Source organism: Haliotis asinina, chromosome 12 (genome assembly GCF_037392515.1).
Source record: "Haliotis asinina isolate JCU_RB_2024 chromosome 12, JCU_Hal_asi_v2, whole genome shotgun sequence".
Classification (NCBI taxonomy): domain Eukaryota; kingdom Metazoa; phylum Mollusca; class Gastropoda; order Lepetellida; family Haliotidae; genus Haliotis; species Haliotis asinina.
The window spans coordinates 51758853-51772791 of NC_090291.1; the positions used below are offsets into that span (position 1 = coordinate 51758853).

At 40.6% G+C, this 13939-nt stretch overlaps 1 protein-coding gene across 1 annotated transcript; it reads right to left on the reverse strand.

Annotated features, from left to right (window-relative positions):
* On the reverse strand, positions 1–13870 carry LOC137257697 (mitochondrial ribosome-associated GTPase 2-like). The gene is made up of 7 exons (XM_067795080.1): positions 13730–13870; positions 12509–12628; positions 7141–7288; positions 6766–6881; positions 5411–5632; positions 3621–3759; positions 1–415 (listed from the first exon to the last, which is right to left on the reverse strand). The coding sequence occupies exons 2-7, from the start codon at positions 12626–12628 to the stop codon at positions 39–41; spliced, it is 1122 nt and encodes a 373-aa protein (XP_067651181.1). The 5' UTR covers positions 13730–13870; the 3' UTR covers positions 1–38.
* Positions 13871–13939: the final 69 nt, after the last annotated feature.

A 13939-nucleotide genomic window follows, 5' to 3' on the forward strand; every position in this document is an offset into this window, starting at 1 on the left:
TCTAAAGGCATAAAGACATACACTTTATTGAAAACTCTTCACCACCCAGTTCCTTTCTTCTCTGCATATGTGTCATAAAGCTCCCGGAGATGTATGAGCAATGGCTTGATACCAACTCGCTCTCGGGCTGACACCGGGAATATGGGCAGAGTCACTTGATCTTGAAGTGCTTGAAGGTTTTTGTTAGCTCCAGGAAGGTCGACCTTGTTTGCCACAACAGCACATGGTCTCCTTGAGAGACCTTCTTCGTACTTATCCAGCTCAAACTGGAGGTCATGCAGCTGTGTCCAGGGTTCATCAACAGAGAGGTCAAGGACATATAGAAGACATGTACATCGTTGAATGTGTCGCAGAAATGAGATTCCAAGACCTCTGTTGAGATGTGCACCAGAGATGAGTCCTGGAATGTCAGCAACTGTGGAAGAAAACATGAATGAGGAAGTGGGCCGACAGTGAACAGAGTGAGTAAGTGAGTTTAGTTTTACAATGCTTTTAGCAATATGTCACACAATAAGCTTCACACACTGTGCCCAGAGAGACAACAGAACTCAAGTAAATTTTTGTGAACATGTTTTAAAACATCTGACACACATCATTTTAAACACTTCCTCAAATTACCACGGCCAAACACAACAACCACATACAATACTGTACTTACAACCATTGATAACATCAATACTAATCTTGAGTACACAGAGGATACACACATCTAGGAATGAGTTACCTTCCTTACATCAACAGCCCCACTTCGAACCGTCATGAATAATACTATGCTGATAGGGATGTATGGTGAATCCAGTAAGGCTGGGGAGACAGTGACAGCCAATGACCCAGATAATGTCCTGTTCTTATTTTGTCCAGTGTCACACAACCTCGAAACATTGATCTATATCTTACAATCAGCTACTGCCTAGTGGATGAACCATCTGTATTCAGATTAGTAGTTTCATCCTCAATCCCATCAAACCTGAGACATAAAATGCTGTTGACCATCTACAGAACAACCTTAGCGCTAAGACTACCTTAAGTTTATGTTAATGTATGGCAGTTACAGTCACTTTAGCATTGAGATGACCTTGTACAATGGCACCCAGCAAGGCAATAAACTAAAGACTTGAGTGAGTATTTTGTGTCTGGTGGTGCATGGTATTTCATAGCACTACAAACTGGACAATTTTTGAACTCCAATTTAAACCCCATTATCATGCAAGTTTTTCTCCCTTCCATTTGGATCAGCTTCAGAAATACCAACCCCGAAACTATTCAAATACCGACCCCGAAACAATGCAATTAGGAATCTGTGTTCCATAAGATAGAAAACAACAGGAATTGTTCCAATAAATTAGGGATTCCTATTAATTGTTGCACTGAAGAAGCAAAATTTGTCAATACCATTACACACGGCGATCCTTATACAACTGAAACAGTTTGCAGTACTCGGCAGAAGTGTTTGTGTATGTTAAGTGCGTAAAATAAATAGTGCACTGAATTTATCAGGCAGCCTACCCAACTTCTAAATTACTTTCTGTGTGTAACAATTTGCAAACTTCTGTAAATAAAGTGTTGTATTTATTCAGTTATCCTTATTCATGGCCAAAGATGACACTAGTCCTCCAGTAAGTAAGACCATCTACATCTTTGTTATACTTTGAAAAAAATCGGAATGAATCTGGCTTTACCGGAATGCCAGAATTAACATGCATTTTTCACGATCATTTCGATAAATTAAGGATTGTTGGCATCTCAGATAGAGATGGGATGTGGATTCTATTGTCACATCTGGGGCGGAAATGGCGACTTATTATATGACTAACAGGGGAAATAGGTGGGGAACAAAGAAATGCAACAAATAATGACATCATCACGAACATAGCAGTGAACTCCTCACCACAAAAAGAAGATCTCAGCAAATACAACATGATGGACACCCAGGAGGTAGGGACATGATTTAAGCACACATATACGATGGACGTCCTGGGAGCAGGGACATGCTCCAAGCACATACAACATGAGGGACATTATTTCCCCTGATTGTGAGGTGCTAGAAGGTAGATAGTGATATCTACCCATTGTCTGTTGGAAAACAGAAGCAATTTTGAACAAACACACACACACTTGAAAAGTGGTCAAAGTGTCCCCAGTCTAAGTAAACTTATCCTCAATACTTTTCGTTACACTCCACTACTGAGTCTAACAAAACCTTATGGGAGGTTGCATCAGGTAACCTTTGAGATTGACCAATCAGAACACAGCTTACCAAATCGCGAAAGTGGACACTCGCACATATCTTTCGAACTCTCAAAATGGTTCATACCTGAATGATTCTGCATGCTATTTAGCGTACGCTTGCTTCCGGGTGATGCACACGGCGTACGTACAATCATGACAAGGTGAGTAAACAGTCGCTGAAAGTAATGTTTTTGGCAATATTCAAGGATGTCATCTTGCAGAACTATTAGCTAATGGTAACCATGTCAACAGAAACCTCAAAGTGTATATACTGCAGTTCAAATAAGTTATGATCTGTGTCAGTGACCTGTATATTTTGAAAGTCCCCGCAATCCCTAAATAGTAGCCGTTGTCTGATTGGTTAAATCTATTTAACCGTCTCGCGTTTGATTGGATGGTCATTGGTCGCTCAAAGGTTACCTGACACGACCTTCTACCAGGTTTTCTTAGACTCAGCCGTGGAGTGTAATGAAATACACTGACACTATGTTTACTTAGAATGATCCTACTGCTCTCCTCATGACATGATTTATAGAGAGCAGAAGGGGGTGAGAAAGGGATGCTAGGGGTGCGAGGATCAACTTCTTGTACAGAAAATGATTTTGGAAGAAACTGTTCTGTTTGTGGAAAGGGAACAGTTCGCACAAACACAACATTGCATTCGAGATGCACGCTCATCATGCATGAATTAAGGCATAAATTGCCGGCTTGAATAGCAATCGTTCACATTTTTTCTGAAAGGTGTACCTATGACTGGATTAGATGAGAGATCAAAGACAACAAGCCACTGCACATCCACACGCTGGCAAACATGCTTGAGTTATTGCGTATGACTTAAATTGTATCGTACGAATGATAGAATAACTTTTTCAGCACTGATGCATAACATCAACTCGCAAGGACCGTGAAATCATCCATCAACCCCTACAAGACTGATTCGAAAGAGCCACAGTAACAGCTCGGGGGACGACAGGAAACCACCAGCGACCACTCAGTGCCCAAACCAATCAACCAATCAGTGGTGGAGTGGAATGACATACACTGAGACTAAGTTTACTTAGACTGAAAGTTCCCCAAACTGCTTTTTCCCAAATGTAGGCTGTCACCAAACACAAATTGAAAATTGGTGAATCAAAAATATCCCTTCATGAATTCAATTCATTACTCAATGTCCACAGAAACAAATATCTCTGCATACATTTAAAAAAATGTTTTCCTTACTAGTTGCATTTGCACTAAACTAAACAGTAAGTTCTTTACCTAAGTGGATTAAAACAAAATGGGACATATCCAAGTCATGTATTAGCTTAATTCATATAGCTAAGCATATGTTTGGTGTAGAAACTTTGCTGTAGTATCATAAATGACATCCTGTTCAACTTCCTCCTCACCAGCAATCTGTTCGAAGTCATCATACATCACCATGCCGACATGAGGGTTGAGGGTTGTAAAAGGATAGGATGCCACCTTTGGTCGTGCTCGTGAGATTGCACGCAGAAGGGTAGACTTCCCAGCATTCGGGAACCCTATCTGAAATAAAAAATATTTAAAATTTTAACAATGTATTGTTATACATTGTATCATTACATTGTTATTATTCAATAAATACTTAGGGCGGGGCGGTAGCCTTCAGGTTAAAGCGTTTGCTCGTTACATGGAAAACCCATGTTCAATTCAAGACATCGGTACAATGTGTGAAAACCTGGTGTCCCCCCACCGTGATATTGCTGGAATATTACTAAAAGCTGCTCAAAACTAAACTCACTTACCCACTCATAAATACTTAGGTTAAACACTTTCCCTTGTTCCCATGATGACAACCTAGAACAAGTTTTCAACCCCCCAAACACCCAAATACACTCCAGTTCCATCTATTAATGTAAACATTCACAGCATCAAGTCATACTAATTCAAAGCATCAAGTCATACTAATTCACAGCATCAAGTCATACTAATTCACAGCATCAAGTCATACTCCACTTCATGTAACTTATCCTTATGTCCTTATTGTCATTCAGTTTGGGGGTGTCTAGAAGTGAAGATACTTCCATTGAAGATTCTCTCCTGATTAATTCCAAGTTTATTCCTTGGTATCCACTGAACCTTCTGTGAGGGGGAAAGTACCATATTTATCTCCAAACATGTAATCCCTTCAACTTATATCATGGACGGATGGATGGATGGATGGAAGGACGGACAGACGGACGGACGGGCGGACGGACGGGCGGACGGATGGATGGATGGATGGATGACTGGATGACTGGTTGATTTAATGCTCCACTCAGCACTATTCCAACTGTATGGCGAGTCTCTGAAAGTAATTGTGTCTGAACCAGACAATACTGTGATTACCAGCATGAGCTTCAATCTATATGACTGGAACATGATGCCTTATGTCAGTCAAGTCAGCAAGCCTGACCACCTTATCCCATCAGTTGCCTCTTACAACAAGCACAGGGATTTACCTTGAGTCCTGCATTTGAGGTTCCCTGTGACTCATGCTTATAATTTTCAGGGGCCCTAGACAACAAAATGGGGACCCAGACTCTTAAATATTACTACTAATATTGTTCGTGTATTGTGTATCATGAGCAACACATTAATTGTTACAGTAATGAAATTGCAAATGATACCATAATCCAGCTAGTAACAAACTCAGGGATAACTTACTGCTACATGATTGGAATTTTTGCAAAAGAGTTTGGATGCTTAGATAAATTTCATTGTGTCCATGATCAATTTTTATGTGTATAGGACACAGGAATTTGCATGCAGTAAATCCCTCAACAAGCACGGGTTCTTGAAGAAAAATTCTAAACCTGATATTCACCTGGAATTTTGACTGAGCGAGCTTAGCTTCATGCAGTTTTTAGCAATATTCCAGCAAATATCATTAAGAGCTACTACCCTACTACCCTGGAACTCATGACCAAAACAAGGGATTCTGTAAGTAAGGGATGTCTATTAGCACCGCAAGATGTGTACCTTCAACTACTGTCAACCAAGTCAAAACATTGGTCACATGTATACATTCAACCTTACAATCAGGCTGAATCTGGGATCTGATAATAAACAGATCTTTGTATTTGTACAGGAAGAAACACTGAACTACACATTAACTCCAAAAGCAAACTGGTCAAGCATAATTTCCAAATCATCCATTAAGAGAAGAATTCCTCACCAGTCCTGCATGTGCCATTGTTTTCAGTTCTACTAGCAGAACTCGTCTCTGGCCTTGAGCACCTGATTCTGCATAAGCAGGTGCACGATTCTCATTGGACAAGAAGACGTTGTTGCCATGACCACCAGCACCTCCCCGCGCAGCCACAAAGTACTCCCCACTGGCCTCCAGGCTGGACAGGATCTTCCCATCCTCATCTTTCACAACAGTGCCAACTGGAACCTTGAAATTGGTATTTCAAACTTCATTTTAATAAATTCAAATTTATTAATGAGATTTTTACCCCACAAATTTCCTTGTCAAATGTTCCATCTGCACTATAGATCACCACATACTCAGACATTAACACAAGCAGAATGATCAGTTTTGAATTATTACTCAACACGCCAACTTTGTAACATTCAGAAAACAATCAAATCATGAATTTCTTTGTACCCCATCAGCGATTGTTGAGCTATTTCAGCTGGACTGTATTGTTGCCATACTTGAAGGGTAGGTTATTTAAACAAACTCACTTTTTCTGTCAGCTACACAACCTGTTGTAACATTGGAACTAACTTAATTTTGTTCTGAAATGCTTGTGTTTATATCACTGACGTTGATTTACTATCTATGGTATATGTCATATGCTATCAAATACTGCACCAAAAATTTCGCAGCTAAATGCATTCATGCAAAATTTCTGAGGTTGGTATTATGACATGGGTCCAAACTGCTAGGGCACACTGACATGCGAAGACACTTACCTCAATCACCCAAACTAAATGACAGCCAGATTTGGTTTTAGATCATTTTTGGAAACATCCCAGCCATATCACGGTTGGGGGCATTAGAACTGTACCCATGAGGGAAATCAAACCCAGTCTTCAACATGACAGACGGATGCTATAACCACTAGGCTACCACACCGCCCCTCAATCTAACTTAAAAGTGTGGGCTGAGTGGGACTCGCTCATTATAAAGGGCAAATGATATGCCATTGTAATTCAAATGCGTAGATTTAATTGAATATTACTGAGTAGAGTATTAAGCAACAAACAAATATTGTGAATCGTCTTTCCCAGCAGTCAAATATAATCAGTGTAGGAAAGATACCCTGTCCCAACGTCCAAGACGGGTGAATTCTGTGGAGGACGGGCTAAAACAAAATCTGGTCCATCCTTGTGTCAGGTCAGTTTTGGCAAACCAATGACACAACTGGCACAGATGCAGATTCAGACTATGACTCTCACTTTTCAGACTTCAAAACAAACCAGTTTTAATTTGACCAGCCAGTCCTGTGGTTAGGCTAGATTTTCTACATCTGTCCTACACTGATATAATACCTAATTTCAAACTGTCATGTGAAAACGTACCTCGACCATCAAGTGTTCTGCATTCTTGCCATGGCAGTGTCTGGCATGACCTTTCACACCACCCTCTGCTCTAATCACAGGGTCAAGGTCAGCCAGAGACTTCCTGTTTGTAGATGCTGCAACAGACACATAACATATCACATTTGATTGGATAGTCATAGGTCGCCTGGAGGTTAACTGGAGCGACCTCCTACTTGGATTTGTTAGGCTCAGCATAGGAGTGTAAATAATAATACAGAGACTAGGTTTACTTAGACTGGCAATAAACCAGTAATAATAAAGATGGGATGTGTGATTTTTGTTTTAACATTCTCATCAACTGAATTTGTTTTTGTTGTAGTTGTGTGGCTGAGGGGCAGCAATAACAACCTTCACCTTTGAACACAACATGGCCTCCATTGCCACCATCCCCACCATCTGGTCCTGCCCATTCTTTTCGAGGAAGACTTGTGAAGGCCACACAGCCATGTCCTCCATCACCACCAATCACTTCAACCTTCCGGAAGTCCACAAAATGTTTGGTCTGAAACCAGCCAATAAACACCTTATTATTTCTCCCTTCCTGTCTGTTGCCATGGTTTCTTTTACTATAAACATTACTGCCCTGGTCAATACACATCTTCACTGTATGCTCTCATTGATTAATTTCAACATAAGTCCAAGTTGCATGATTCCCACAATAATCGCACATGAGCAAATCAACCAATGAGAGCCTTTTTCTCTTTCCAAGTCATTTAGAGATTTATGCAAACTGTCAATGTTTACAAATGTTTGCTCAAGGCAGAGGTGAAATGAGGTGAACTGGGTTTTAATGTCGCACTTAAGAATATGTCTGATGTCAGCTGGCACATCAGTAACGGGGCCATCAAGTGCATTTGGGAGCATCAAGTGCATTAGGGATCTGGCATCAGATAAAGGATACGCTGCCTACTGTTGAGGTCCAATGCCTTCTGTAAAACATTCCTGTTGGTGGTCGCCTTTCTATCTTCATTTGGGAATGGAAAGAAACCACTTCAAATCCCTGGATCCTGTCCATGCCAGCAATGGTCACACACCACAGTGGAACCTGGGTCTACTGACTTCCAGCAGAGTGTGGCACACACCAGTGCCAGAGTCCCAAGAGAAGGTGAAAATACTCCATGCTGAGGCCAAGTTGTTCTGGTAAGGTAGGAAAATGTGGATTTCATCCAATTTATCGTGTGCTCCCCTTCAGCATCTCAACTTGATATTAATTCCAGCACAGCTCACCATAGAGCAGGGCCAATGTTGCCACCCATCCCTGTCTAATGCCTAATATTAATGGTACAACAAGGACTGGTCAGCTCAGTACTACATGTCTGAGTAGGGTATTCATGCTTAACTGTGGCATGGTATCTCAGCGAGCTAGCACTATACACCAGTTTATGTCTGGGTAAGTACAAGCAGTCATACATGCACACACATGCGTGTCATCAAGAGGAAACAGCGCCAGTGATCTGCACCGAACCAGTCCCCTGAATACAACCAACCCCGGAACAGAGGGTCGGGTCTGCCTCAGGAGGTTGTGCCATCACACACAACCCCCCATCCAACGACCCCTTCCTGACAGAGGCCAGACACTGTGTCAGGGTCAGAGATAAGTGGCCATAGATAGTTATGCCAGTTATGGAGGTGTGATGGTGGAAGAAGCTCTATCAGCTGACTTCACCTGCCTATCCCCTGCCTCTGAAATGGGCACAGGAAGAAGTCAAAGAAGTTCTGGATTTTTGTGGTGTAAAACATCGTGTCCACATGCAAATGGAAGGCATATGGCACTTGTCATCGTGGACTTCTTCGGCATCACACAAATCTTATGGGGGTAGAACCAGTCGGCACAGAGTTCAGTTTTTCACCGTAATAGTAAACAGAATAACGCATTAGGAGACAGATGGATGATACTAAAATGTTACACAAAGCTATAAATGCAAAATATGGTACTGAACATGCAAAACATGGAAAGGAATGAATGCACAGCCAAGTCTCCATCTAACAACAGTAAGCTGCAGCAGAGAATTTAGGTAAGAACAATATAGACCACAAAGCTTGCTCAAATACTGAATGAATTATAACTGCCAGCAGCACCAAAATGCATTTACAAACAAAACATTCATAACATGACATGCCAATGTTTCAAGGGAAAACTAGAAAATAGGCATGTCCAATTAAAACCTCCTTGTGAAGATTTAATAATTAATGGAAACAATCCCACAGGGAGAAGCTTCCAAGCTAACCACATAATGGCATACAGTAAGTGGGCCATCAGGTCTGCCATCTTGCAATTGTTGCAAGCCACATACAGAGGAAACTGTCAAAACCGGCATCTATCGGCAAGTTGTCAACACTGGCATAAAATCTTTGTCCAGTCTATGGCTTGTACACTTATCATCAGCTCTACAATCCAGCAGATTAATTCTTCAGCCCAATAAGTGCCAGTTAGACAGCTTCCACTGTACCTTGAAAACAGGGAGCGGAGAGCAAAGTTACAACATATTATGAATGACAATGTCTAGAGAACAATCCTATCACCCATGCGATAAAGAAAGGAACCATACACACAATACTTGTCTCATTTTCACTCATCCTATTTGGAATTCAACTTGAAATGAAAGTCTTCCATGGAACCATGCATATCTATGTCATAGAACGACAGCATGAAAACTGAATTATGAGGTTGAAAGTTCGAGTTATCTCCTCTTTGCTATAGGGCCCTTAAGGGGTGGTCATACAAGATGAGAGCGAGTTTTTTTGTTTTGTAACTATTTTAATAGAAAATATAGTTACAACTATCATGGGGATTTTAAACAGACATTTAAATGCTTATAAGTACCCCGAAGAGGACCACTTCTAAAAATGAATCTCTGGTTGTATTGCATGCAATTTCCTGCTCTGCACAGAGGCAGAAGTAGTCTAGTCAGTCTAAGTAACCTCAGGTTCAGTGTTATTCTTTACACTGCTGTGCCGAGTCTAACAAACCCTCACGTCAGCTAACCTTTTGAATTGACCAATCGGAACAAAGCTTACCAAATCAAGACAGCTAACATTTCCACATACCATATGAACTTTTACATAAAAAATCTTTACACTTGAACGATTCTGAATGCCATTTTCCAAATGTTCGCTTCCTAGTGACTCACATGGAGGATGCCATTATTTAAAACAGTGAGTGACCAGGCACTAAAACTAGCGTTTCTTGTCATTATTCCTGGATGTCATCTTACGGGAACATAAGGTATTAGTAACCATGTCATCAGAAACCCCAAGCACATATACTGCAGGTCAAATACATGTGTTTTATGCAAATTTTCATATCTTAAGAAATCAGTGCAAGTGACCTACGAAAAGAAAACCCCCAAACATTTTCCAAGTCCCAAAAGGGCCTTAACATTAGCCGTTGTCTGATTAGTTATATCTGTTCAGCTATCTTGCATTTGACTGGACAGTCATAGGTCATGCCAAGCTTAACTCACACAACCTTCTACCGGAGATTGTTAAGACTGTTACTCAATATAGCAGTGCAACGAAATACACAAAGTCATTGTTCACTTAGACTGAAGTTATAGTCTCAGCAGCGAGTCATCTTAGTCCAAAACGACAGAAAAAGACTGGATACATATATTCACAATCACTGATGTCAACATTGCCTTCAGCAATCTCCAAAACTGTTCTTAGGTCACACCCCATAAACCTACAACACTGTGTTTGACTGAGACGCTGAGCCAACTCTTATCATAAGTGCATGGATCAAGGGCCGAATTAAGATACATGCCAAAATGATCCATGCATAAATATTGAGATCAAAGATAACATCCCTTCATTAGCACAGAATTTGTATGGGCCCTTACAACATACCCATATGATCTGACACTCAGTAGCTGGGATTCCTTGCCTTACAACATGCCCATATGATCTGACACTCAATACCTGGGATTCCTTGCCTTACAACATACCCATATGATCTGACACTTAATACCTGGGATTCCTTGCCTTACAACATACCCATATGATCTGACACTCAATACCTGGGATTCCTTGCCTTACAACATACCCATATGATCTGACACTTAATACCTGGGATTCCTTGCCTTACAACATACCCATATGATCTGACACTTAATACCTGGGATACCTTGCCTTACAACATGCCCATATGATCTGACACTTAATACCTGGGATTCCTTGCCTTACAACATACCCATACGATGATCTGACACTCAATACCTGGGATACCTTGCCTTACAACATGCCCATACGATCTGACACTTAATACCTGGGATTCCTTGCCTTACAACATGCCCATATGATCTGACACTTAATACCTGGGATTCTTTGCCTTACAACATGCCCATATGATCTGACACTCAGTACCTGGGATTCCTTGCCTTACAACATACCCATACGATGATCTGACACTCAATACCTGGGATACCTTGCCTTACAACATACCCATACGATCTGACACTTAATACCTGGGATTCCTTGCCTTACAACATGCCCATATGATCTGACACTCAATACCTGGGATTCCTTGCCTTACAACATACCCATACGATGATCTGACACTCAATACCTGGGATACCTTGCCTTACAACATACCCATATGATCTGACACTTAATACCTGGGATACCTTGCCTTACAACATACCCATACGATGATCTGACACTCAATACCTGGGATACCTTGCCTTACAACATACCCATACGATCTGACACTCAATACCTGGGATTCCTTGCCTTACAACATACCCATACGATGATCTGACACTCAATACCTGGGATTCCTTGCCTTACAACATACCCATACGATGATCTGACACTCAATACCTGGGATACCTTGCCTTACAACATACCCATACAATCTGACACTCAATACCTGGGATTCCTTGCCTTACAACATATCCATACGATGATCTGACACTCAATACCTGGGATACCTTGCCTTACAACATACCCATATGATCTGACACTTAATACCTGGGATTCCTTGCCTTACAACATACCCATATGATCTGACACTTAATACCTGGGATACCTTGCCTTACAACATACCCATATGATCTGACACTTAATACCTGGGATTCCTTGCCTTAAAACATACCCATATGATCTGACACTTAATACCTGGGATACCTTGCCTTACAACATACCCATACGATGATCTGACACTTAATACCTGGGATACCTTGCCTTACAACATGCCCATATGATCTGACACTCAATACCTGGGATTCCTTGCCTTACAACATACCCATATGATCTGACACTTAATACCTGGGATTCCTTGCCTTACAACATACCCATATGATCTGACACTCAATACCTGGGATTCCTTGCCTTACAACATACCCATATGATCTGACACTTAATACCTGGGATACCTTGCCTTACAACATACCCATATGATCTGACACTTAATACCTGGGATACCTTGCCTTACAACATACCCATACGATGATCTGACACTCAATACCTGGGATACCTTGCCTTACAACATGCCCATATGATCTGACACTCAATACCTGGGATTCCTTGCCTTACAACATACCCATATGATCTGACTCTCAGTACCTGGGATTCCTTGCCTTACATTTAGTTACAACATACCCATACGATGATCTGACACTCAGTACCTGGGATTCCTTGCCTTACAACATACCTATATGATCTGACACTCAATACCTGGGATTCCTTGCCTTACAACATATCCATATGATCTGACAGTCAATACCTGGGATTCCTTGCCTTTCACTTTGTTTGGATTAAGAGGCTTGGCTGCAAGACGGCGAGTTTGTGAAAGTTGCACCAGCTGTCGCAAAGCTGTTGACAACTGCAGCAATGACCTTTTCATCTGCAACATCAGCAGATTAAAAAACTTAAAGAATAAAGTTCAAGGTTAATGTTTATAACCTATCAAAAGTACTTTTGTTGCAGTAACCTTTACATAAAAAAGGTACATTTCACTCTCTACATGGAAAGAGGCAATTTTCACTATCTACATCAAGGCAATTTTCACCTACTCATGTGCTTTATTGACTTTAGCATCTGCATGTTACTACATCAAAAACAAATTTCTATATCAAGACATTACAAGAAAGAATCTGAACAATTTTCTTTTCGAATCCACACAGAATACATCTCACTATAAGAATACATCACTGAGTAGTCATTTTCATACATCCACATCGGGCGAATTATGTCCCTCTCATAAAGTCAGTTTAATTCTCAACATCTTATAACATTTAAACCATAGTGCCTTCCCCATGAAGAGTAATATTACTGGGCATTCATAGTCACTGTCATGTAAGCTCTTGATAACTTCTCTCTATGTTCAGTTGAGTCTCTATGTCTGTGTATGTTTACAAGATGGTTACACAATACCACTTAAAAAGTGGTCATATGTAACATATGTTATATTTGGGGTTACACTTGTAATCCCAAATATGTTAACAAGATGAAGGTGTCATGAAAATATTCCCCCATACATGTATTTAAATGCACTTATAGTTGATAAAAGCGTTTATCATCAATACCACCCTGTGCAATGTGAAATAGGATACCAAATGTCTACAGAGACCATATAATAGATTATATAGTCTCTGATGTTTGTGTAATTTCTACCTTTGGACAAACAACATTTAGTGACTGAGAGAGAGTGCCTTTCCTCAGTTCCCTAAATACATTCAATATCGACGAGGCCTAATTTCGTGCTACTTGGATTTGACAATGCCTCTTCACCCTAAACAGCTTTAGTCTGTAGCAATCGTTAAAAAGCACCAATCAATTTAATTATTTTAAACATCATTTATAATAGATCGAACCTAGTACGAATGTTAATAACTTATGATATTCTTATGACAATATGATCGATCCATCGCTTGTCCCGATCAAGGAGTGATCTGCTTCAACTGATTTTGTGGGGATTTAACTATGATAACTGATAGATCACCACCTATATGATATGGCGACAGATCCACGGGTTTGTGCAAGACTCTTAGCGTATCCGTGAACTTTGTCACGTTTCCATCACTTCCTGACAAGTGACCGCACATGTGAGCCTAAAGGTTGAGGTCATAGGTCGAAGAAATCTAACTGCGGAATGCATTTCAAAAGTTTTGATGTTATCTATAACTACTATTGATTACACTTACACACGCCATGT